Here is a 25,748-nt window from a genome sequence, read left to right on the forward strand (position 1 = left end):
TTGAGGGCAGGATTCTCTGCGCAGAGCAGTCTTGGTCAAGTCCCGAACGATTCAGGCACGACCAGGCTTGGGTCAGAATCTGCCGGTTCCGTCCGTCTTTGTCCCACAGTCTGTTACTAAGAAGATCCCTTCCCCCCTACTTGTCATCTGGGCTCAGGAACTCTGATGTGGTCCTGCTTCTTCCTAATCTTTTTCCCTTCACTGTCCGCGCCCCCCTCCCCCCCCCCCATCCCACAGTGGGACAAGGGAGACCCACACACCAGCTCACCACCTCCGCCGGCGCCCCTGATGCGTTTCACAAGGAAAGAGAAGCGAGCTTCCATCTGTAGTGATTTCCACCTTCCTGGTTACTCTCTTTTCTTGATTGTTGTACTTAGCTCAGATTTATCTAACTTCTGGGGTTTTCAAAGGTTTTCGTTCGGTGGATGCAAAACGATAACCTCGGGGGGGCACCTGAGTGGCTCAGTCAGTTAAGCATCCGACTTCGGCTCAGGCCATGATCTCACGGTTTGTGGGTTCGAGCCCCACGTCGGGCTCTGTGCTGACCGCTGGGAGCCTGGGGCCTGCTTCCGATTCTGTCTCCTCCCCCTCCCCACCCCCCCTGCTCCTCCCCTGCTCATGCTCTCTCTTTCAAAAAATATTAAAAAAAACCCAAAAAACCTCGAAACCGTCCAGAAGTTAAATCTTTTTAGCTTGCTTTCTTTTTTACCGACATTTATTCTTTTTTAGTTAGTTGAATCGAAAGCTTGGTTCAGGTCTTTCTCGTTTTCAACATGTTCTAGGCTGTACATGTTGCTCTGGGTCTCCCTCTGTCTGCGTCTGACAGGTTACATGATGTCACCTACTATCCGAATTGCTGTTTCAAAAGCTTTGTAAGTTTCATGTTGATTCCTTCCTTAACCTGTGCCTTGCTTAGAAATGTGCTTTACGTTTTTTTACTTTCCATTTTTTTTTTTTTTTTACCTAAGCCCTTCTTAAGGGAGGCTAACACCCCTTGAGGCCAACATCTGGTTATCTACTTGTTTCTTGGGATTTGTGAAGATCTCCACTGCTGATCTGTAGAAATGTTCTGCGTGTGTCTGAGATCCTGGGGGTGGGGGATATAGGGTCTGATAAATCTGTTTGACTAAGCTTGTTAATGGCGTTACTTCCAGCTACGTTATAGACTTTCTGACTCCTGGATCTGATGGTTTCTCAAACGGGTGACCCTACCCTTTCCTAGGCTGGGCCCCTGCCCCAAGGCCACCCTTTCTTGTCCCTGGAGCTCCTCTGTGACCACGGGAGGGATCGTTCAACCCACCCCCCGGCACCCCTGCCAGAGGAGGAAGGCTCGGGCACACCCTGCAGCCCCCAGCGTCTGACCAGCTCAGCGTATGGATCCACTCACTGGGTGGCCCATGGCGTGGGGGAACAGTGGCTCCAACCCCGTGCTTCCCTCCACGGACTCCGCTCCGTCAGGGGAGGGCAGCATGGCGTGGCCTTTGGCGGGGCACGAGTCCCAGCTCTGCTTTAAACCCACTGTGTGACTTGACTTGCAGGCAGCACCTGTCCCTCTCTGAGCCTCTGTTTCCCCATCTGTAAACTGGGCTGATGACTGCCCTGTCAGAGCTGGCCCGGCCCCTCTGGTTCTGGGTTCTCAGATCCCAGTACGGCCCTTTAGACACCGTGTGACCTTGGACGAGCAACACGACCTCTCCGGGCCACATTCTTACAGACCAGCTCTCCGGGCACCCGCCTGCCCCAGGGACGGGACGGGACGGACGGGGTTAGGACAAAGACTCCACCACCGGCCGGGGTCAGACGATCTTCCTTTAATACAAAGTTGATATATCTACATACGCAGAGGTGGGAAAACCACCCAGCTGCTTCCGTTTGAATAAACAGTGTTGAAAGCGACGGCAGACCCACTCTTATACAAAGAGAAAAACTCACTTTCTCGGGGGTGGGGGGGATCCCAGTCTTCCGCCCCGTAGTCCCAGAGGGAAAGGGTCCCCGATCCGCGCAGAACATGGTCTCTCTCTCTCCCAGAAGAAGTGGGACCCCCCCTGTTTTGTCCAGTCCCCCCTCCACAAGGGCGGGAGACGGCTGGGGCTCAGGCGGCGGGGTGGGGGGGGGTCGCTGCCCTCTCCTCGGAGGCAGCACCCACCCCGGTGGGTTTGAACCTGACGCTGGTGGGCCGGAGTCCCCCCGCTGCCCCACCCTCAGAACGGTCCTTGATATGTTTCAGAATTAAAAAAAGAAAGAAAAGAAAAAAAAAGAAAAATGCAAAAAAAGGGAAGAAACCAGGAGCAAAAGGGCCTTCTGTTCTTAAGTGGGGCCCACCTTCCGAAGGCAGGAGAAGGAAGCCAGGCGGCCCTGGGGGCTGGCTGACCGACCCCGCACGCGCAGGCCTGGGAACACAGCCGTCGCTCGAGAACGTTCTCTACGGTGAAAAAATAGACTGTCTGTGAATGGAACAGGAATACGCAAAGTTCTTCTTTTTAAATTTGTTGACTGGTAAGTCTTTTTTTTTTCTGTTTGTTTCTTCTTTAAAAAAAAATGAAAAAAAAAAATACACTATTTAAAAAAAGAAATGTCACTGGATACAGTTACACTGAGTTGGAAAAGAAAGCTGAATCCTGAGCCCCTTGCCCAGTGGGACCCCCCACCCCCCACACCAGGCTGCAGGGCAGGAGGGCTCTCCGGGGGCGGGGGCGGGGGGAGGGGCGGGGTAGGACCGGGGCTCGAGCTGGCCGCCCTGCCCGCCTCCGGTTCCGGGGAGAACCCCTGTTTGCTCACCGCCCCCCCACCCCCCCACCCCGGAATCTCTCGGTTCAGAATCGGAAGGAAATGAGGAATGTGACAGTAGCCGGAGGCGGTGGCCGGGCCGGCGAGGCTGCGGGGGGCCGCATCGTTCCTGGAGGCCGAGCGGAAACGTGGCCGCTGCCCGCTCCTGCCCTGGCGGCCGGGGGTCCAGGTCTCCGGGGGCCCACCCGGCAGGGGCAGAGGCATCCAGGCCGGTGGCACGGGGCCAGCGGCGACCATGGCGTTAGGTTGCATAGTGGTCAAAGCTTCCGAGGTACTCCAGCGCGGCCTGGTAACAGAACTGGTACTCGTCCTGCGGGAGGGAGGGAACCGCGGCTCAGGTCGGCGCCTCTGCACCTCCTTAGCCTGCCGGGGCTCCCCGCTGCCCTCGGGAGCAAGGCGGGCGCCCGGCTCCTGCAGCAGGGGCAAGTCGCACCTCTGCACGGTGGCGGAGGCTGGGCGCCGTCCCCGCACGCCCTCCCCCACTGCAACAGTGCCCTCGGGGCTGGGAGTCCCACTCCAGCACTGTCTCCCGAGCGACGGGACGGTCTTGAGGGACGCGGTCGCAGAGAAGTCCCTTCTAGCTCTGGGCCTCGCTTTCCCCATCTGGGGAGCAGGGGGACTTCGGGGGCCGTGGCCTGTGTCGGGGCCTGGCTGAGCCATGAATGTGCTGTGACTTGGGAAGCTGCCCCCCGGCTCTGGATTTCGGTCTATCCTCGTGTCAAAAGGGCCGACTCATCCCCTTCCGGCCCCAAACAGGTGCCGAGGACCTTCCCAGACGACCCAGGATGCAAGGTGACCGCCCCCATCTCCCAGAACAGGAACCTGAGGCCCGCCCGCCGCCCTCACCTCTGTCTGCACCATGGCCGGCCTCTGGGTTCGCAGCATCTTCACGGTCTGGAAAATGTCCACGACGCCCTCGTACCGCATGCGCTCTAGCACGATGCTGAGTGTGATGAACACACCCGTCCTGCCCACGCCGGCGCTGTTGGGGGGGGAGGGGGAGGGCACAGCCGGTCAGGGGCCCGGGCGAGCGAACCCCGTGTGACCGCCCGATGCCTCAGGGACGCAGACAGCCCCAGCGGGACCGCCTGGGTGGGGCTCGAGGCTGCGCTCGCTGGGCCTCAGTTTCCCCAGCCGGGCAGCGGGCGCGCTGGGGCCTGAGGGACAGCGGCTCACCTGCAGTGGACGGAGATGGGGCCGTCCTGGCCGAACTGTTCCTTGGTCTTGTGCACTTGGCCGATGAAGTCGATGAAGCCCTCCCCCGACTTCGGGACGCCCTGTTCCGGCCAGTCCGTGAACTGGAACTGCCGCACGGTCCGGGACTGCCCGTCCTGCAACGGAGGGGGTCCGGCCGCGCCGCTCAGGTCGGCAGCGGTCACGGCTGGCTTCCCGCCCGGGCCCGCCTCCGGCCCCGCCTTCCGTCACCGGCCAACGCCACCCTCCAGCAGCCCCCTCGTCCAGTGCTGCCATCTCACGAGCCGCCACCCAGAGCTCCTGTGTCCCCTCCCGTCCAGCGGGAGCCCCACGCCACGCCGTCGCCTTTCGCTTTCATCCTTCACCACCCACGGCTGCCACCCTCGCCGCATCCAGCAACACCATCCACTGATTCTCCGGTCCCGCGTCCCGCCAATCCCGTGGGCCCGCCCCGCCCCGCCCCGCCCCGCCCCGCCCCGCCCCGATCGCCGCGACCAACAGCTGTTCGCTGTTCGTTCATCAGCCTTCGCCACCCGCTGGCAACGTCTCGACTGACCCGCCCCTTCGTCCCAGCCAATCCCCGCCCCCTTCCACCCCTACCCGCGTGACGCCCCGTCGCCCCTCCCCACTGCGGTGGGACCACCCCGTCCCCGCCGCTCGCTCGCAGCCCCCGGCCCCGCACCCTGTGTCACGTCTCCCCCACCCTGCTTTCAGCGCTGCGACACAGAGCTCCGCAGACTGCTGCTTCCAGGGGACACCCCGCTCGCTCCCTCTCGCACGGCCCCTTGGGCCTTGTTCCCTAGGGAGCAGCGCGGCACACGCTCGACTGTGGGACCCGCACGGGACACAAACCTCTCTTCCCCCTTGTGGTGGTACGAGTGACCGTTCAGCTCGAGGACCCGCTCTTCCTCCTCCCAACCCCCAATGCTTACTCCTACCCCCGGGCCTTTGCTTCTACCCCCAACTAGGGAAGCCTTCTCCACCTCACGAGGTGGTGCTGAGCAGAGTCCGGCCCGGGGTCCCAGGCCCTCCCAGCCACCCCTCCCCATACTCACCCGGGCGTCTGTGACCTTGAACTCCCGCAGGATATACTGAGGCATGTTGTATTCCGCCATCGGATCCACCACGAAGTACTGGTAGCGGGCGGAGCGCTCGGCAGGCCAGTACTGGTGACATTTTTCCTGTTGAGAAGGCGGGCTGCGGTCGGCTCGGGCCCCACCCCTGCTCCCTGGCCCCACCCTCGCCCCGCCCCCGGCCCCGCCCCAGCCGCGCCCCGGCTCCCGTGGCCCCGCCCCACCAGCGGCCCCGCCCCGCTCACCCTGCCCATCTCCCGCAGCTTGGTCAGCATCACCACGATGGTGGAGTTGTTCTCCCACAGCGCACGCCAGAAATCCTCCGTGGTCTCCGCCAGCGGCCCCTGCGTCGCGATGTAGGCCTTCTGCTGCCTGCGGTGTGGGGGTGGGGGGCATGTGAGATGCAGTGCCCGCCCCTGCCACGCCCCTGCCGACTCAGGACCCCCCGGTCACTGCGCCGTCTCCCCGTCTGTCTCGTTCGGTCCTCTCCGTGAGCCCGTTGTGCACCCGGGGAAACCGCCAGCCTCGGGAGCTGCATCACCTCCCAGAGGCTGCCGGGCCTCCCCCGACCTCCCCCACCTCGTCAGGTGCCCGGAAACTCCTTCCGGGTGTCTGCACAGGTTGTTTCCTGTCACCCTCCAGCCTCTGAACAGGCGGGGACTTCTGCTGCCACACCCCACCCCTGTGCCAGGGTGTCTCAACCTCAGCACTGACATTTGCGGCTGGGTCGTTCCCCGGGCTGGGCAGTGCGAGGCGTCCAGCAGCATCCCTGGCCTCCACCCACTCCCATTAGGACCAGCATGTCCCCAGGCACTGGTCGGTTTTCCCTGGGCGGCAGAACCGCCCAGGTTGAAAACCAGCGACGGGAGAGGACAGAGGGAGACAGCAGCCATCGGTTAAATACCCAGCTAAAGAGCCCCTCCCCCTCGGCCGCGCCTGCCTGTGTCCAGCTCCGTTTCCCCTGTGAGGCTGGAGGCCCCTTGGGGGCGGGGCGAAGGCGAGGTACCTGTAGCCGTCGATGAAGCTGGCGTTGATGTAGTCGGAGCCCTCCACGCCACGGATAGGCTGCAGGCAGACCCGTGTGCTCTCATAGGGCATGATGTTCACCAGGCGGTTCTTGAACTTGTTACAAGGCAGATTGGCACTGATGAAGCGGGATGTGTGGGCTTTGGAGTTGGCCAGCCGCTGCGGAGACCGGGAGGCCCGGGGTCACCGGCGGGGCGGCCTCCGGCCCCCGGGGCCGGGCAGGGCTGTGTGTTTTCCCAGCCGGAGCGCCAACGGCAGCCCCGATCCCGATCTCGCCGCCCCCGCCGCCCCCGCCGGCGTCCCGCCTCCCAACCTTGAACTCGAGCTCCATGCCGGTGACGTGCTCGCCGGGCTCCACCTGGGCCAGCTTCTGGATGTAGGCGTAGAGGCTGCGGGCGGGCACCTCCGTGTTGCCGCAGCCCACGGCCTCCAGCAGGGCCTCGTGGATGAAGCTGTACTGGTCCTCGGTCTGCACCATATAGTTGCGCTGGGACCGCATGAGGGTCACGTGGCCGTACACGTCCACCGTCTTCTCCGGCTTGATCCGCTCCAGCATGGCGTCGATGACGATGAAGCAGCCCGTGCGGCCCACGCCGGCGCTGCGGGGACACGCGTCGCGGTCAGGGGCCCCCGAGGGAGGGCCGGGGGCGGGGGGCGGGGGGGGCGGGCAGGGGTACCTGCAGTGCACGACCACGGGGCCCGCGTCTGGCGGGTTGCAGGCCTTCACCCTCCGCAGGAAAGCCAGGAATGGCGTCGGGTACTCGGGCACCCCGTGGTCCGGCCACGCCGTGAACTGGAACTGCCGTACCTCGCGTTTCTCGCTGGAGCCGTTCTGGGGGCCACGGGGACACTGCCCGTCACCGCGGCCCACGACGCACGAGCCGAGGCGGCCAGCTTCGCGCCCCACCTCTCCCCCCAAACCCACCCCCGGATCTCGGCCGGGGGCAGCTCCCTCCTCCCAGGTGTTCTGGCCAGAACTCAGAGGAGGAGTGGCCCTTGACCCAGCGGCCCCCCCCCCCCACCCCGCATCCAACACAGGAGCCCAGACTGGTGGCTCTGCCTCCGTCTATACTCCCTGGTCCAGTCCCTTCTGCCCTGGTCCCGCCGCTCCAATCCTCACCGCCCTAGTCTGTCCTCCCCGTAGTAGCCCCCAGAGAGCACTTGTGAGCACCTGAATCAGGTTGGCCCTCCTCTGCCCACCACCCTCCAGGGCTCCCATCCACCTTGCGGCGAGAGACCAAGTCCTCCCCAAGGCTCTGTATTCTCTGCCGGGTCCCCTCCCGGCCCTCCCCTCCTCGGTCACTCTGCCACAGCCATGATATAGGGCCTTCTCACTGGTGGTTCATCATGCCAGGCATGATCCTGCCCCAGGACCTTTGCACAGGCTGAGCCTCTGCCAGGAATGCGGTTTTCCCAGACCTCATGGCTCCCTTCCTCACCATCTCCAGGTCTCCCGACAGATACTTTATTTTTCTCCTTCTATGTGTTAAGATTTCTTATTTGACGTATTTGTTGTCAGTGCCTTGTCAACTAGACTTACGCTCTGAAAGAGCAAGACAGTTTGTCTGTCTTGGTCCTTGGGGTGTCTCAGCACCCAAATCAAGCCCTGACATACCACGTGTGCTTAGTTTTGACAGAAGACCTGGCTGGAGTCTGGGGAACGTTGGGGTACCAGTAGCACCTCCGCTCCCCATAGTAACAATTAAAAAATGCCCTCCAGATGGCAAACTGTCCCAGTTGAGAACAACTGATATAGAGAGACACATGGAACCATGTCACTGACAGCAGCCATCAGTTAAATACATGTCTAAAGATTCCCTCTGCCCCAGTCCTGACTACCCCAGCTGGCAGGGACTTTCTAGCTTTGTTTCCCACCCATCACAGGCCTAGACTGTGCGAGGCCAGAGGGCAAGGAGACAACAGGTTCATTGCTAAGTTGGGTTCTGCTGGTTTTGTCCTTCTGGTGTGGCTGGAGAGGAGAGGTGCCCTCCTCTGAGCCTCAGTTTCCCCATCTACGAAGTGGGCTACAAGACCATGTGGTCAGCCTGGGCCGACATGCCTGGTTTTCTGTGTCTCTTGGGGAGCTCCCAGGGCAGAAGCTGGGGCCTCCAGTCTTCCTCTTCCGCCCCCACCACCCCCTCCCACAGCCCCAGCCCCAGCCCGGGTCCTACCTTGTGCAAAGAGAAGGTCCGAACGCAGAACGTGGCCAGCTCGATGGTGTCGAGCAGCGTCACCTGGATGAAGCCATACGTCTCCGTGCCCCGGTTGGGCCAGTACTGATCACACTTGACCTGTGGAAGGCAAGAGAACGGAGGTGAGCATGGGCGGGGGTTGGCCGGGGGCTCGGGGGCCGCAGGGTCCAGCCTCACCCGTGATTTCTCCTCTAGCCGCGTCATCATGACGATGGTAGCTGAGCGCTGTTCCCACACCATGCGCCAGAAGTCGCCGAAGGTCTCGGGCAGCGGCCCCTGTGTGGCAATGTATGCGTTCTGCCTCCGGTAGCCGTCCACATAGTTGGCGTTGATGTAATCGCTACCCACAATGCCTACAGCCCGGGGAGAAGCCAGAGATCAACAGGGGTGCTGTCGTCTCCTACACTGGTTCTCTCTGGCCCACCGCTTCCTGCAAGTCCTCCTAGACTGCCCCAAGCTCTCCCCAAAGAAACCACGGAGCATGAATTTTGTGGTTTCTCCTCCTGAGCGCTACAACCACTGGGGGCCAGCTTTCTCTGTGGCGGGGCTGTTCTGTGCATCGCGGGGTCGGAGCGGCGTCTCTGGTCCACCCTCGAAACGCTCCTAGCTTCCTCTCCCCCAGCATGTGAATGCTTCCTGGGCATTGAGAACAACTGACACAGAGGGACGTGTGGAAACCGATTACGGACAGCAGCCATCAGTTAAGTACGTATCTAAAACACCCGGGTGGCTTCTGGCTGGAGCCATGACCAGAATCAGGCTTCAGCTTCCCCCTCCGTGTCCTGGCTCGTCCACACTTCAGAACGGGCAAGGGCGGGACGGGGCCCAGACCGCTACCTTCGATGGGCTGCAGGATGACGCGGGAGTGGTCGTATGCGATGACGTTGGCGTAGCGGTTTTTGGGCTTGTTCACCTCCAGGTTGGAATGTTCCCACGTGAACTGCTGGCCTGGATCAATGGACTGCAGGGGAAGGGGAGGTGGGGGGCGTCAGGACGGGCGCTGGGGGGGGCGGGGGGGCGGGGGGGGCAGGAGGCGGGGCTAGCTCACCTCATACTCCTGGGAGAGCTTGAGGCTGTCGTTGGCCTTGAGGCGGTCCGTGTGCTCTGCCATGTCTGCGATGGGGATCGGGGGGTGGCTAAGCATGCCTGGGGGGAGAGCAGACCCCGTGGTGCGGGCCGGTCACTTGGGAGCCGGCCCGGGGACCGGGGGGCGGGGGGCGGGGGGCTCTACAGTGTGAGTGTGCAATGGACGAGCCGCGGTTAGAGGGAGTGGCGGGGGAGGGGAGGGCTCAGGTCGGCCCACGCCGGGGCCAGGACCCCCGGCCTGGGGGTCTGTCTGCAGGTGGAGCGTTCGAGGAGCAGCTCCAGCCGAGTCTGACAACCCCGGCTGACGCCGTCCACCCATCTCAGTGCTCCCAACCCAGCTGGGGACGCAGGGGCTGGGGAAGGGTCGCCCTGGAGGACCTCAAGCTCCCGGAGCCTCATGGCAACAAGCGGGCAAGTGACACAGAAATGGAAGAAGCAGACGGGGCTGGCCAGGCCTTTGGAGAGACACTGTTCCCCAGGGCAGGGGCCGGAGACGCCACCCCTTTCTGGGATCAGATCCTTCTGGGATCAGAAGGACTACAACGTCTTCTGCCGGGCAGAGCTGGGGAACTGGGGAGCAGGGGGCAGTGTGTGTGTGTGTGTGTGTGTGTGTGTGTGTCTGTGTGCGCTCGGGGGTCCCCGTCTGTCTGTGCAGCTGCTTGGAGCAGGTGCGGTGAGCCCCTGACCTCCGGGGGCTCATTTCCTCATCTGGCACATGGAATGGTGGTGACCCTTCGGCGGGAGGGGTTGCTGGAGGGAACGGGGCGGGGGCCTGGCTCTTTCTCCCCAGTGTCTGCGTCTGCACGACCCCTCTCCTCTCCTGGGGCCCGGCAGGCCGAGCTACAGGCCGGGACAGACGTAAAAGACTGCCAGGCGGGCTTACGTACAGCTGCTGCCCTGGGCGCTCCCCAAGAGCCCTTATCTAAGGAGCGAGGGCCGTTTGCCCAGTGGATCCCCCTGCCTGTCACGCCGGAGGACCCCCCCCCCCCCCAGACACACAGTCACAACCAGCAACCTACGGGCCCAACGGACCAGACCCCCGACTCCCTTGAGAAGCCAGCACAGGACAGGTGGACAGAGATGAAAACAAACGGGGGTGTGGGGGTGCGCGAAAGGAAGCTGAGAACAGAGAGACACAGGAACTAACTTTCAAAGTGAAACCCCGGCTCCCTGAGGGGGCTGCTGAGGCCTGAATCTGCAGAAACAGCAAACAATAAATAAATGAAAACACGCAGGGGCCCCGCCTCCCCCCATCCCCCGCTGGACGCACGCACAATGGCCAGCCAACAGACGCAAAGGGCAGAGCAAACTGAAACGACGAGGGACGCACGCTGCCCGGGCCCCGACCCGAGAACCTGCAGCAGCTGCCGTGTACCCCCTCTGACTGGACTTCAGCCGGTCCTGGCTCTTAGCCGTGACCTCGGGAAGATTCTGAGGCCCTAGGCTCTTTTAACGCATCCCCCCAGACCAACCTGGCCTTGGCGCCCGTTAGGGTCAGCAGAGACTTTAGATGAGTGGCAGGATGGTGAGGGAGGAGCTTGGGGGCAGGGGAAGGACATATGGGCCCATGCCGTGAGCTTTAAGAACAGCAGCCGTCAGTTAAATACGTGTGTTAAAAATTAACATCTGGAGGGAAATGGAAAAACCGATGTAACCCAGTCCAGACACAGAAGAAGGAAAGTGGTACGTGAGAGGTGCCGCAGGAGACCCTTCACGATCCCTTATGGAGGACTGCAGCCATCAGTTACACTTTGTCTCAGCCAAAAGGCTGAGCAGTGACTGCAGCCATCAGTTGAATACAGATGTCTAAAATCTCCTTTTGGTCGGAAACAGTTAATACGAGACAGGAGGCCGACAGGAAGCAGAGACTGGGTGCGCATAGATGGTGGATGTAATCATGCTGTGAGCCCAGAAGGAGAACAGCAGCCATCGGTTAAATTAAAAACCCCTTATGTGGTGAGAAGCAGCCGGCATGAGCCCAGTAAGAGGGAAAAGATGAGAAAGTATGTGGGTCACTGCACGTAAAGACGATCGAGGACGAGACCCTGGTTCGTTCAGTCTCCCCGAGGCACGGCAGGCGACTTTAGCTCGCTCCCGTGACTCTACAGGGAACCGTCAGGAGGCGGGGCCGCACACAGGAGCCAGGCAGGGCAGGGGGGAGGGGGGAGGGGGGAGGGGGGGAGGCACCATCGCTGTATCTCGCCACGGGGACATCCCACGGGAGGACGGGCAAAGGCCACGGAAAAACCCGAACACCCACCACTGAGGGGCCCGGAGACCAGAAGTGGGGACGGAAGCATGGCCCTTTCTGCCAGAAGAAAGGAGGGGGTTTCGGTCGGTTTGAGTTTGAGGTGTCCTTTCTGCTCCCAGGGACGACCCCGACCGCCAACGGAAGGCAGCGTTTTGTTTTTAAAAGCCTCACTCGGCTGTCATGGGAACCGGTCTGTGGAATCTCCAAGCTGAGGTCCACGCGGGAAGGTGGGCAGCGGGCGCTTAACTGCGCCGGAGGGCGCAGCAGGGGCAGAGGAGGGGCCGCCGAGCGCCAAGGCGGCTGCTTCCTCCTCCGCTCTGCTACGGCCCCCGGCGGTGAGGATCCCGGCGCCTGCGGGAGGCACGTACCTGGGGTCTGGAAGTTAATGCGTCTCATTTCCACGGGGTCCTTGGGGTGGTGGGGGGCGAGGTCAGCGTTGTTCAGGAGGCATTTGGTGCGGGGCTCTGAGTCCTTGCGTTTACTTCGAGGGAGCAAGCAGAGGAGCCCGTGAGCGTGCCAGCGTGTGCCCAGCGTGCCCAGAGACGCACACGTACGCGTGTGAACACAGGGGCTGTGAGCGACCCAGCCGGGAGGAAAGGGACCGTGCACACGTGGGACTGGGGTTCCCGGGACCGCGCGCAGCCTGCCGGCACAGCCGAGGGTCCCCTCGCCCCACGGGCACGGTGCCACCCCGTTCCTCCTCCTCAGCGCTTGCCCTACGTCTCCTTAGGATGGGGCCAACCCTTACCTGTCGGGCTTGCTGCTCCCGAAAGCACACGCGGGTGAGGAGGAGGGAAAAGAAGACAGGTGAGGCCATGCTGGCCAAAAAGGGCCTGTTCGGGGACGCTGGGTGGCTTGCTTAACCCCTCAGAGCCTTGGTCTCCTCCGGAAAACGGGGCTAATGCTTCCTGCTCGGGTCCCCGCCACGAAAAGGAACGTCCCAGCCTTCCCTTTCCAAGCTGAGACGTGTCCTGTGTGGCCACTACACTCACTGTCCTTGTGAGACTAGGCAGAGGCGGCCTCCACCCCAAATCGTCCCGCTGAGCGGAGCGTGGACCTTAAGAGGAACCGAATCACGAGCCCGCTGTGAACCCCGGCCCTTCCCCAGGCTGTGTGACTTTGACCAGGTGGCTTAACCTCTCTGGGCCGGAGTTTTCTCGTTTCTGTTTCTTCTACGAGAGAACCCTTCCCTGGACCTTCCGGACCCGCCTTCCTCTTCCAGGAAGCCCTCCCTCCTATCAAGCGGGGAGTGCGAGGGGCTCACTTCTTGTAGAGCAAGATGGCGATAACAATGCAGATGATGAAGACCACAGCCAACACGGGCCCAATCACCCAGATGAGGCCCTCCTCGCCGTCCACGATGGGCTGGGGGTCCGGGTTGTCCAGCTGGAAGGGATCTGAGAAGGGGCTGGCCGCAAATGTCTGCAGGAACAGGGCGCGAGGGGCCTCCGTCAGTGCCCGTCCCGCGCCTCGTGGCCAGGTGGGTGGTCCTCAAACACAAACCTGTCTCCCTCCCCTACTCTAAAGCCTCTGATGGCTCCCGAGGACCCCTGACCCCGGGGACCCCCCCCCCCCCCCCCCGAGGACCCGTGACCCCGGGGACCCCCCCCCCCTCCGCCCCACGGCCTGGCCCTTGCCAATCTTTGCTCTCTCCCCTTCCCCCCTGCTCTGCTTCAGCCCGGATCACAGAAGGCAGGGAGGATGGGGGTCCGGCTCGGAGGCCAGCGCCCTGGGGGCTGAGGTCGCTTCGGGGCCTGCCCGCTCAGAGGGCGAGGCTGGACGCAGGCAGGCACCACTCGGGACTCACCGGCTCGCTCTTCTGCAGCACCGCAAGCACGAAGAGGACGTATCGGTGACCGGGCTCCAGGCCCCTGTTGTCAAAGCCGCCGTACTGCTTCTGGTCGCCCGGGTGGAAGGTGGGTGGCAGCACCGAGAAGCGGGCTGCGATGTAGGGGCGGGGCGCCTCCAGCTGGCGGGAGTGCCGCAGGCTGCGCCTCTGCAGCCGTGAGATGTCCTGGATGAGCTGCGGGAACAGAGGCGCGGGTGGCTCAGAGCCCGGCCGGCAGCGCCTGGGCACACAAGAGGCAGGACGGGCCTGGGCCCCGGGCCCTCACCTCCTCCAGGTCCATGTCTTCTGGGCTACCCAGAGGGGCCAGGAACTGGCCACCGCGAGACTTACGCAACGGCACCATCACAATGAAGTAACTCCTGTCGGGAGAAGGAGGATCGGGGGTGCGTCCGAGGGATGCCTTGGTTGGAGGTGGATGGGGGAGCCCCTGCTCTCTGCGTCTTCCCTCCTGCTACTCCCCTGGAGCCCCAGCCATACAGGACTAGGTCCTGACTCAAGCCTCCAGGCTTTTGAAGGGGTGGTTCCTTCTGCCTCGAAAGCCTACTCCGGTTCTGTTTCTTGAACTCCTACACATCCTTCAAAGCCCCAGCTTCCACACCCACAACGTCCCCGGAGTCCTTAATTCTCCTCTGCTTCCCAAGCTGAGCCCTCCTCTCCCCGTTGGGAACCCTCAACCCCGGTTGGATCTCATTCCTGGTATCCGGAATGGCGGAGGAGAAAACACAAGGCCGCCTTTAGCGACGGTGCCCGTGAGAGGTACCAGGGCAACCACGCGAGATGGGGGCTGCTGTGACTCGCGTTTTATAGACACGCGAGGACACCAAAGCACAGAGAGGTTGAGCGCCTGGCCCCGGTCACAAAGCTGGCTAATGGGGGTGGGAGGAACGTTTCGGGGCACTGGGGTGGTTTGGATCATACTGGACAGGCACGGGGCTCTGGCCGTCGGGCAGATACACCATGATGAAGCCGTCAGAGTCGGGCTTGGGGGCCACGCTGGGCTTGGCACTGAGCAGGTTGAAGGCGGTCCAGGCAGTGACCGTCTGCTGAAGGCCACCCAGGCTGCTGCCTCGGTTGGTCAACACAAAGTTGTAGAAGGTGTTGGGCTTGAGGTGCGTGATGAGCTTTTTGGTGGTACGGCCATCCACGTCCAGCGTGAGCCCGTTGTATTGGATCTGTGGGCCAAGGCTAGCTCAGCGGGGGCCTGGGGTGAGCCCCCGACCCTGGCTGAGCCTTGATCCCAGACTGAGCCATAATCCCAGCTGAACCCCAACTCTGAGCACCGATCCCAGAAGCAGCCTCAACCCTGGACTAAGCCCTGACCCTAGACAGACCCTCAATCCCAACTGAGTCCCAGCCCCGACCGAGCCCTAATCCCAATCCTGACTGAACCTCGACCCCAGGCTAAAACTCAGTGCTAGACAGATCCTCAATCCCAGCTGAGCCCTGACCCCAGACTGAGCCTCAATCCTAGCAGAGTCCCCACCCTTGTTAACCCCTAACCTCAGATTGAGCCTGATCCCAGACTGAGCCTCAATCCCTCAAGGCCAGCTGAGCCCTGACCCCAGACTGAGTTCCCGTCCCAGGTTAAGTGCTGACCATGGACCGAGTCTCAACGCCAGCTGAGCCCTGGTCCCAAGACGAGCCCAGCTTCTGAGCCTCAGTCCTCGCACTCGCCTGATCTCAGCCCCGAGTCCAGCTGAACCCCCAGCCTGGTCCAAGCCGCGACTCAAGACCGACGGCCAGCCCTGGCCAAGCCCCAGCCCCTAGCCTGGGCCGCCTGTTGCCGGTGGGGGCGGGGGGCGGGGGGGAGGGGTGAGCACCTTGTAAGGTGTGGGTGAGTTATAGTTGTCAGGAAACTCCCAGCTGAGCAGGACCGACGTCTTCATGATCATCTTCACCTTGAAGTTCTTGGGCGAGACTGTGCGGGGCAGCAGCCAAGTGGGAGAGAGCAGAGGAGAGGCCCCGTGAGTGCGGGGAGGGGCGGGGCGGGGCGGGGCGGTGGGGCGGGGTGGGGTGGGGCGGCCCAGGCGCTCCCTGCCATCCGCTGTGCCTGTGCCCGTGGCCTTCCTGCCTGGCCCTGCCTGGCCCTGTCCCAAGTCCCTGCCGGGGAAGACGGCGCGGCTGCAAGAGAGAAGGAGGGGCGGAGGGGGGAGGGGAGGGGGGGAGCGGGGGTGGGGGTGGGGGGGCGGTGGGGGCGCTGGTCCCACCTTTGCCAACGCCGGAGCCTCGGGGTCCGGACTCGCCTTGAGCGTCCACGAGGAAGCAGAAAAGTGACCACTTACCTGGGCGGGGGGAGAGGGAGGGGGCTGGGGTGGGGGTGGGCACGAGGCCCGGTCCGGCTCTGGTGCGGGGATCGCCGCGCGCCTACCTTGGTCCCGCAGGAACGTCCGGTAGCGGACGGGGGGGCTGTAGGGGCCGGGGCCCTGGCGCGTGTGGGCCCGAACTTGGAGGTCATAAGCCGTGTCGGGCTTGAGGCCCTGCAGCGTGAGCACGTTCTCGGCGCCCGGCTCGGCCACTGCCGGCAGCTCGGTCTCTCGGGCGGGGCCCAAGGCCCCGGCCTCCCGCACGGCCACCGTGTACTTGACGATGGCCCCGTTGCGCTCGGCGGGCACGGGCGGCAGCCACCGGAGCAGGACGGTGCCGGCCGAGGCGTTGCCGGCCGCCTCGAGGATCTGCGGGTGGCCGCGGGGCGCGTCCTCGGGGATGCTCAGGGCCTCGGCCGCCTCCTCGCCCAGGCCTCCTCGGCTGCGGGCCGCCAGCCGGAACACGTACGTGGCCCCCTTATGCACACCCGGCGCCGTGTAGTGGTCCTCGGTGGGCGGGAACTCCAGCGTGGCCAGGGGGGAGTCCTCTCGGCCGAACTGCAGACGGTAGCCCAGCACCTGGTCCTCAGCGGTGCCGGCCGGGGGCTCCCAGTGTGCCAGCAGGCTGCCCTCGGGGGTCTGCTGCACCGACAGGGTGGGGCGGCCCAGCACTGCGGGGAGACAGGGCGAGCGTCAGGGCCACAGGGCCATCCCGGCCTGGGAGCAAGGGCATAGGGCCGCCGAGGGTGGCAGCGGAAACGGTGTTCCGGGCAAGGGAAGCAGCCTGTGCAAAGGCCCTGCGGCGGCACTGTGCCGGGCGAGTGGGAGGGCGGGCGAGGAGGCAGGGGACTCGGGGGACCTGATGCGGGAAAACATCTACAGATGTCAGAAGACGCCCTCGGACGCTTCTCTTTTCTTTTCGTTAGGAAGTGAGTCATCTTGTGCCTCACTGATCTGCCCCTTGCCTCCTGCTGGCACAGGATTAACACCCATGGGACACAGCAATGTCCACGACCCTGCCCTTGCCCCGTGGTTCTCGCAAGCAACGCGCCAAGGTCCTGCTAAGTCCTGCAGTAGAGATGCTCTACAAAGAAAACCAACCCTGAGGTGCCTGGCTGGCTCAGGAGGTTAAGCATCTGACTCTTGGTTTCAGCTCAGGTCATGATCTCACGGTTTGTGGGTCAGAGCCCCGCGTCAGGCTCCCGCAGCTGGCAGCGGGGACCCTGCTTGGGATTCTCTCTCTCTCTCTCTCTCTCTCTCTCTCTCTGTCTCTCTCTCCCCCTCCCTCCCTCCCTCTCCCTCTGTCCCTCTCCCGCTTGCGCGGTCTCTCTCTCAAAATAAACAAATAAACTTTAAAAATCTTCAATAAAACCAGGCTTCTTCCCTGCAGGACTTATCAGGACCTTTTGGGAACTGTGCTCTGAGCAGCCACAGCATGTGTAGTGGGTTCTGTGATGCAACGTCCCTGAGAGAAGAGGAAACGATCAGGGGAGGCTGCTTGGAAGTACCCGGGTAACGAGGGTGCTGGACACAGAAGGATACAGAGACCAGGCAGACAGAGGGAACCACATGGGCAAGGATTGGCAGGAGCGTGGGGAGGGGTTGTCCCGCGGGCCAGGAGCATCAAGCTATGTGGGCAGAGGGAGGGTTGCTGGGGAAGGGGTGGGTGCGGGATGCGTGGGGGAGGCCTCGGGACCCGTCACTCCTGAAACACAACCAACTCGTCCCCCACCCCACACCTTTGCCCGGGCTGTGCCTTCCGCCCAGAACCCTCTCCCCTTACACGGCTGCCTCTCCCTCGTCAGCGTTGGCTGGGGTAAAAACAGTCCCTCGGGACAGGTGGTAGGGGCCTGGAGGGGCCGGAGGGGGAAACTGAGGCAGGGCTGCACGGAGAAGAGGCGTCGCGGGCAGCGGGGACGATGGGCACGGTAACTTTCAACCACAACCCACTCGGGGCCATCACCGCTGTGACGGGGGCAGCATGGGGGTGCTGGGGGTGCCCGGAGGGAGCCCTGGACCGAGGCTGTGGCACGGGGGGCGGGGTGGGGAGGGCTTCCCGAGGAGGGGCGGGCGAATCAAAGACCTAAGGACGGGGAGCAAGCAGCTGGCCCGGAGAAGGGTATCCAGGCAGAAGGAACAGCCCCGGAGAAGCCCGGACGGGACAGAGGCCTGGTAACGGCTTCCACCTTTCGGGAGCTAAGCGGGCAGGGAAGCCAGGGATTAGGACGTGGCAGGGCCGGACGCCCTCCCGGGGAGCCCCCGCACCTTGCCTCTCTGTCCCCGCTGCCCAGCGCACGAGCTCAAGGACTCCGCGGGACGGTCTGGGGACGGGGGGCCCGTGCAGGGGTCTCGTACCTGCTCCCTTGGTCACCACCACCTTGGGTTTGCTGCGAGCACCGTCGCCTTTCATGGTGTAGGCGGCTACCGTGATGGAGTAGGCGGTCTCGGGCTGCAGGTTTGTGATGACCATCTCCTGCGGGCAGGGACGGGGAGGGGTCGGCGACACAGTCGGGGCTGAGAGCAGCCCTGCCCATCCCCCGCCCTCCCCAGGCTGGGGTCAAGCAAGGCAGGCGGTGGGGGGGGGGGGGGGGGGGCCCGGTCCGCGGGCAGAGGCGTGCATCCGAGCGCATGCACACCCCCCGACACGTCACACGTCCGTGCTAAAACGGGCACACGCAGCCCGGCACCCCGTCGTCTTCCACCCGGACGGGCGCCGTCACCCGGGGCTCCCACGCTTGCCGCCCCCGCCCCCCTGTCCTGGCCCCCGGCCCCGCAGCGGCCGCCAGAGGGCACCTGCGAGCACCCACCCTCCTCCCACCTCCCTGGGGCAGAGGGGCTACAGGTTGATGAGGCACCCCGCTCTCATAGGGAGCCTGGAGGTGACACGGTGGGGCAGTATTTACGTCACAGAAGTGGGGACAAGCTACAAATCAGGACTGTCCCCCCCCCCGCCCTGCCCCCAAGAGCTGATGAGTAAACCTCTGTATCACCGTCGATACCCTGCCCCAGCCAGACTTCTAACGAGACGCATACCGTTGACCCTTGGACAACATGGGGGGGAGGGGCGCTGACCAGCCCCCCCCCCCCCCCCCCCCCCCCGCCTCCCGCCCTGTGCAGCCAAAAATCTGCACACAACTTCTGACTCCCCCAAAACTCGACTACAATCAGCCCCCTGTTGGCTAGAAGAAGGCTTACAGGTAACATACTCGATTTCACGCATCCTGTATGCTTTTTTTCTTTTAAAGTTTATTTTGAGCGAGAGCGAGTGTGTACAAGCGGGGGAGGGCCAGGGAGAGAGGGAGGGAGAGAGAATCCCAAGCAGGCTCTGCACTGACAGCACAGAGCCCGACGCGGGGCTCGAACTCACAAACCGTGAGATCACGACCTGAGCCGAAGTCGGACGCTTAACCGACTGAGCCACCCAGGCGCCCCATACACCTTATACGTTATACGTACCAGATGTTGTATATATTTTTAATGTTAATTTTTGAGAGAGCGCGTGCACTCATGCGCATAAGCGGGGGAAGGGCAGAGAGAGGGAGATACAGAATCGGAAGCAGGTTCCAGGCTCTGAGCTGTCAGCACAGAGCCCGACGCGGGGATCGAACCCACGAACCGTGAGATCATGACCTGAGCCGAAGTCAGATGCTTAACCGACTCAGCCACTCAGGTGCCCCGTTCTACACTGTATCCTTAGAGTAAAGCAGTTAAAGAAGAGACAGGAGATCTGAGGAAGGGAAAATACGTTTATGGTGCTGTAGTGTGTTCGTAAAAAAAAAAAAAAAACGTTAACCCAAAAACAAAACAAAAACCCCACATTCTGCATAAAAGTGAAGCTCTACAGTCCAAACCCGCGTTGTTCAAGGGTCAAGTGTATTCACGGCCCTCTCCTGCACTGGACTGTGACCCCCAGGGGGGCGGCCTCAGGTCGGTCTCGGTCCCCTCCACACCTGCAGCAGCCCCTGGCTACACGGGATCTACATACAGTAGGTGCTCGGTAAATGCTTCTCTGGCAAACGTCGGAGCCCTCCAACCCGCACACGTATCTGCGTCCACCCTCACGCGGCTGCACGTGTGCCCACGTCCCCACGCATGCACACTCACAGACACGGTCCAGCATGCCAGGGAGCTGTGGGGCGGCCCCGGGTCAGGGGCACGAGGAGGGGGACAGGGATGCACGGAGAGAGGGTCTCCTGCCCCTGAGCCCCACGTTCACCCCCTCCAGGGGTGTTGGTGCGTGGGAGGGGCTGGGCCAAAACCCCGGTGGGAACTCCCCGCCCCTCCCTTCCCTGGGGGGTGGGACGGGTATCAACTGAACATCAGGCTTGGGGCTCTCCTAAGAGCCCGCGCCTCTGTGTCAGGGCTTCTAGAAAGACAGACGGAGGAGAGGAGGCATAGCAATGCCAACCGGCCCAGGGCCTCCTGAGAAAGCCCGGAGGGGTGGAAAGGGTACTGCAGGCCTCCTTTCCTGCCCTGGGCCCACTGACCCTCTGGCCACTCAAGGGCCCCGATCAAGTGGACACTTTGGCCACAGAGAGAAACTTCGAGGTCAGAGAAGACCGGGAAGGGTGATAAAAGGGTCAGGCTGGGTTGGAGAGAGAGGCCCAGTCTGGATCTGCCAGGCCTGGGTCCAACCGGGGAGGCTGTGGGGTGCAGGGGTGGGTCGGGGCTGCAGGAACAGCTCGAGCCACAGGGAGCAGCGCTGCGGGCTGGACGGGCAGGGGAGCCCGGTCCTAGGGGCCATCCAGGCAAGAGGGCTGACATATACAACCTGTGGGTCACGTCCTGTGCCCTGCGTCCGGGACCCCTGCGGGGTTCCTGTGCCCATTTGCCTGACTTCAAAACCGAGGCTGCCAGCTCCAAGAGGTAACCAGTAGGCATCTGGGGCCCAGGGGGGGAAGACCCTCTTACCAGGGAAGTGCAGGGGAGGGGAGGTGGGGACGGGGTCACGTCACTGCACGGCCCGCGGGAGAACACTGCAATGGCCGAGCAGGGGTGCTACTTACGTATTCGGCTGTGTCATCTGTCTCCCACTGAGCGTGGGAGGAGGCGGCAGGGGAGAGAGGAGTAGGTGAGCAGGTGGCCAGAGAGAGAGACAGAAGCAGCAGCGAGAAGGCAGGAACGCAGGGTCTGGGGGCCGCCCCGCCCACCCGGCGCCCCGCCCGCCCCGGCCCCGCCCCGGCGCCCCGCCCACCTGGGCATCGGCCAGCATGACGTCCTTGATGCGCGGCGGCCCGCGGGCCTCGGCGCCCTCCATGCGTACGTAGTGGACCTGGTAGCCGCGGATCTGGCCGTGCTGCCGGCCGGGCGCGGGCGAGCGCCACAGCACGCGGATGGCCGTGGCGTTGAGCGCCTCCGCCTCCACCTTCCGCGGCGGCGCGCTGGGCACTGGCGGGGGCAGGGGAGGGGCGGGCAGGGCCGTTACTGGGGCGCCCGGCCCTGCCCCGGGCAGCAGCGCTGCCCCGTGCCAGGGAGCCAAGTGGCTGCCGGTTAGCTGGGATGGTCTGAGCGCTCACCACCAACGGGGGAGGCCGTGTGCCCCACTTACAGGTGGGCAGCCGAGGGCCCCCCCCCCCCCAGAGCCTAAGCCCCCTGCCCAGGGCCACACGACTCGAGCGGGCCCCGCACGCTCCGTTCCCCGGGCTTCACCCACACTGCCTCGTCCATCCTAACAGCACCCTTAGAGGCAGGGGCTCTTATTCCCATTTTACAGATGGGAACTGGGGCCTCGATCGCAGGGTGAGGAAGAGGCAAAGCCGGGGCCCGAACCCAGGCAGCCCGGCTGCCCGTTCCCGTGCGAACCAGTATGCAGCTAGCCCCACACGAGAGCCCTCCCTACCTGACGGGGGGGTGGGGGGTGCAGGGGGGCTGCGGGCCCCACCTTTCAGGCAGGCCAGGGCCGGGAAGGCAAGCCGGACTCCCGACGCCCAGGAGCCGCCGTCTTACTGGACTGGCTGTTTGCTTCAGGTCCCCCCGCGCCCCGGCTTCTACCGGCGGACCCCGCGGCCGCGAACTTTCTAGCTAGAAGTCGGCCACGGCAGGAACGTCTGCACCACGGGGCTCGGCCGTGGCTACAGATCGGTGTCCGTGCCCCAGGAGCCGGCCGCATCCCCGGCACGCCACCGCCGACCCACTTGCCCGCGGGGACGGCTCAGCCCAAGGGAACTGCCGATCCCGGCTCGTCCCCTAAAAGCTAGGTTTCCGGGGCCAGCGAGCATCGCGAGCTTGCGGTGAGCAGGCACCGCTTCCAGGCTTTGCCAGCGCCGGACCAAAATGCGGGGCTGCCACGCTCCCCTTCCCAGGCACGGGGCTCGGGGCGAAAATACTGCCCGGAGGGGCCGGGGACGGACGATCCCGGGAGCGAGGAGCCCGGGAATCCTCGGGACGGCTCTCGGTCTCACGCCCGCCCCTCGACACCGGGGCTGCCACCTTCTGACCGCCAGCCAGCCCCGGCTGCGCCGAGGCGGAGGGGGGTGGGCCGGGGTGGGTGCTCACCGTCCTCGTCGGTGCGGATGACCACGGGCGAGCTCTCGGGCCCTGGTCCCACCTCTGTGTGAGCGACCGTCGTGATGCGATACTCCGTCCACTTGTCCAGCGCCTCCAGCAGGATCTGAGTGGCGGTCGGGGGAATGCCGTTCACCTCCTTGGGTTGCGGATCCTCCGAGCCCAGCGGTCGGTAGCGGACGCTATAGCTCACCAGGGCCCCGTTGTGCGTTTCCGGCGGCGGCGGGCGCCAACTTACCAAAATGGCCGTGGAGCGCGTGCTGACGCATTTAACGTCTTGAGGGGGGGCTGACGGTTCTATTGGAGGGGGGAGAACGTGGGGGCGGGGAGGGGAGGCGGGATGGGCGGGGGGAGGGGGGCGGGGAAACAAAAGATGGGAAAGAGAAAATAAAACAGAAGATGATAACAAACAAAACAGAACTAAACCAAAGAGAAGTCGAACCCAGAAGAGGCGGGTGTCAACCAAAGGTGAGATGGACGGGTGGGGGGAGGGGAGGGGCCGGGAGGGCTGGCCAAGAACGCTGCGCTCAGCACCGCCGCCCGCCGCCCGGCGCGCGCAGGCGGCCCTGGGGAGGGGGCGGCCACAGTCCCCGGGGAGCGCGCGTGTGTGCGCGCGCGCGCGTGTGGCTAGCTGTGCGCAGACCCGCAAGAAAAGCCCCGGTCGCGAAGCACCCGTCACACACGGGGCAGGTGCCAGGGCGGCACGGGACGGCCGTAGAAGCATCTATTTATTGAACACCTGCTACGCGCCAAGCACCGGGCCAAGGGCGCCACGGGGTAACGGTAGAGGTACTTAGCGAACACCTACTGTGTGCCAGGGGGATAGCACGGTCAGTGTAGAAGCAGGACGGGTCCCATCTGTTGGGCACCCACTGTGTGCTAGGCAGTGTGAAGCGCTCCACAGGTTTGGGGCACCTGGGTAGCTCGGTCGCTTAAGCATCCGAGTCTCGACTTGGGCTCAGGTCACAGTCTCACAGTTCGTGGGTCTGAGCCTCGCGGCAGGCTCTGCGCTGACGGTGCGGAGGCCGCTTGGGATGCTCTGTCTCCGCCCCCTGCTTCTAGCTCTCAAAACAGGTAAACTTAACACAGAAAAGCCGGTTTTGTTGTTTTTTAAAGAGCGTCGTAGGTTAACGGCAAAAACACCTACGTGGCGGACACCAGTTGGAATCGGGGGCTCCGGAGGCCACCCTAGGGCTGGCTCCCCCTAGGACCGCCCTCTCGGCCTCACTGAAGACAAAACAGCGCCCACGTCTGAGCACCTACTGTGTGCCAGTGAGCATGCCGAGGGCTCTGGAGAGTAATAGCACGAGGGCCTGCTCGCTGGACACCCCTTCCTTGTGCTGGCACCAGGCTCGGGGCCTCACAGGGCGCACAGCCCAAATTAGGCAACTACTGCATGCCAAGGTCGTGACGGACGACAGCTCTTCTGCGTGGAGCCCCTACTGTGTACCTGGCACCACACGACGTCCTTCACAGATCAACGGCAGATCTCATTTACTCGGCACCTACTATGGGCTGGGCATCCTAATCACCCTCTAAACATAAAAATAGACCATTATGTGGCACCTACTACGTGCCAGGCACCGGGCTGGGGGCTTCATCGGATAACAGTACTAGTCCCCACATACTGAGCACCTACTACATGCCAGGCACCGGGCTGGGGCTTCATCGGATAACAGTACTAGCCCCCACATACTAAATACCTACTATGTGCCAGGCACCAGGCTGGGGGCTTCATCGGATAACAGTACTGGTCGCCACATACTGAGCACCTACTACGTGCCTGGCACCGGGCTGGGGGCTTCATCGGATAACAGTACTAGCCCCCACATACTGAGCACCTACTACGTGCCTGGCACCGGGCTGGGGGCTTCATCGGATAACAGTACTAGTCCCCACATACTGAGCACCTACTACGTGCCAGGCACCGGGCAGGGGGCTTCATCGGATAACAGTACTAGTCCCCACGTACTGAGCACCTACTACGTGCCAGGCACCGGGCTGGAGGCTTCATCGGATAACAGTACTAGCCCCCACATACTAAATACCTACTACGTGCTAGGCAGCGGGCTGGGGGCTTCATCGGATAACAGTACTAGTCCCCACATACTAAACACCTACTATGTGCCAGGCAACGGGCTGGGGCTTCATCAGGTAACAGTACTAGTCCCCACATAATGAGCACCTACTACGTGCCAGGCACCGGGCTGGGAGCTTCATCGGATAACAGTACTAGTCCCCACGTAATGAGTACCTACTATGTGCCAGGCACCGGGCTCAGGGCTTTATCAGATAACAGTACTAGTCCCACATACTAAGCACCTACTACGTGCCAGGCACCGGGCTGGGGGCTTCATCGGATAACAGTACTAGCCCCCACATACTGAGCACCTACTACGTACCAGGCACCGGGCTGGGGGCTTCATCGGATAACAGTACTAGCCCCGACATACTGAGCACCTACTATGTACCAGGCACCGGGCTGGGGGCTTCATCGGATAACAGTACTAGCCCCCACATACTGAGCACCTACTACGTACCAGGCACCGGGCTGGGGGCTTCATCGGATAACAGTACTAGCCCCGACATACTGAGCACCTACTATGAGCCAGGCACCGGGCTGGAGGCTTCATCTGGTAATAGTACTAGCCCCCACATAATGAGCACCTACTACGTGCCAGGCACCGGGCTGGGGGCGTCATCAGGTAACAGTACTAGTCCCCACATACTAAGCACCTACTATGTGCCAGGCACTGGGCTGGGGGCTTTATCGGATAACAGTGCTAGTCCCCACATACTGAGCACCTACTACGTGCCAGGCACCGGGCTGGGGGCTTTATCGGATAACAGTACTAGTCCCCACATACTAAACACCTACTACGTGCCAGGCAACGGGCTGGGGGCTTCATTAGGTAACAGTACTAGTCCCCACATACTAAACACCTACTATGTGCCAGGCACCGGGCTGGGGGCTTCATCAGATAACAGTACTAGTCCCCACATAATGAGCACCTACTACGTGCCAGGCACCGGGCTGGGGGTGTCATCAGATAACAGTACTAGTCCCCACGTAATGAGTACCTACTATGTGCCAGGCACCGGGCTCAGGGCTTTATCAGATAACAGTACTAGTCCCCACATACTAAGCACCTACTACGTGCCAGGCACCGGGCTGGGGGCGTCATCAGGTAACAGTACTAGTCCCACATACTGAGCACCTACTACGTGCCAGGCACCGGGCTGGGGGCGTCATCAGATTAACAGTACTAGTCCCCACATACTGAGCACCTACTACGTGCCAGGCACCGGGCTGGGGGCGTCATCACATAACAGTACTAGTCCCCACATACTGAGCACCTACTACGTGCCAGGCACCGGGCTGGGGACTTTATCAGAAAACAGTACTAGTCCCCACATACTGAGCACCTACTGTGTGCCAGGCACCGGGCTGGGGGCTTTATCGGATAACAGTACTAGTCCCCA

At 63.0% G+C, this 25,748-nt stretch overlaps 1 protein-coding gene across 10 annotated transcripts in view; it reads right to left on the minus strand.

Annotated features, from left to right (window-relative positions):
* Positions 1-1,791: 1,791 nt before the first annotated feature.
* Positions 1,792-25,748, minus strand: part of PTPRS (protein tyrosine phosphatase receptor type S) — a 69,010-nt gene continuing 45,053 nt past the window's right edge. For 3 of the 10 annotated variants that reach the window (XM_042928109.1, XM_042928106.1, XM_042928107.1), the window contains 24 exons: positions 22,257-22,562; positions 20,956-21,149; positions 18,117-18,234; positions 15,827-16,432; positions 15,279-15,376; positions 14,377-14,630; positions 13,724-13,817; positions 13,417-13,632; positions 12,874-13,031; positions 12,358-12,369; positions 11,978-12,090; positions 10,506-10,553; positions 9,321-9,418; positions 9,110-9,233; positions 8,450-8,625; positions 8,252-8,371; positions 6,758-6,912; positions 6,394-6,679; positions 6,061-6,239; positions 5,300-5,426; positions 5,037-5,162; positions 3,964-4,118; positions 3,634-3,769; positions 1,792-3,097 (listed from right to left, as the gene is read on the minus strand). In XM_042928109.1, the coding sequence (XP_042784043.1) occupies positions 3,029-3,097; positions 3,634-3,769; positions 3,964-4,118; positions 5,037-5,162; positions 5,300-5,426; positions 6,061-6,239; positions 6,394-6,679; positions 6,758-6,912; positions 8,252-8,371; positions 8,450-8,625; positions 9,110-9,233; positions 9,321-9,418; positions 10,506-10,553; positions 11,978-12,090; positions 12,358-12,369; positions 12,874-13,031; positions 13,417-13,632; positions 13,724-13,817; positions 14,377-14,630; positions 15,279-15,376; positions 15,827-16,432; positions 18,117-18,234; positions 20,956-21,149; positions 22,257-22,562 (3,968 nt within the window). In that variant the 3' untranslated portion in view covers positions 1,792-3,028. The remainder of the gene's footprint in view (positions 3,098-3,633; positions 3,770-3,963; positions 4,119-5,036; positions 5,163-5,299; positions 5,427-6,060; positions 6,240-6,393; positions 6,680-6,757; positions 6,913-8,251; positions 8,372-8,449; positions 8,626-9,109; positions 9,234-9,320; positions 9,419-10,505; positions 10,554-11,977; positions 12,091-12,357; positions 12,370-12,873; positions 13,032-13,416; positions 13,633-13,723; positions 13,818-14,376; positions 14,631-15,278; positions 15,377-15,826; positions 16,433-18,116; positions 18,235-20,955; positions 21,150-22,256; positions 22,563-25,748) is intronic. The other 7 variants (XM_042928113.1, XM_042928111.1, XM_042928114.1 and 4 more) reach the window with 5 other exon arrangements.

The sequence above is a fragment of the Panthera leo genome, chromosome A2, assembly GCF_018350215.1.
Source record: "Panthera leo isolate Ple1 chromosome A2, P.leo_Ple1_pat1.1, whole genome shotgun sequence".
Lineage (NCBI taxonomy): Eukaryota > Metazoa > Chordata > Mammalia > Carnivora > Felidae > Panthera > Panthera leo.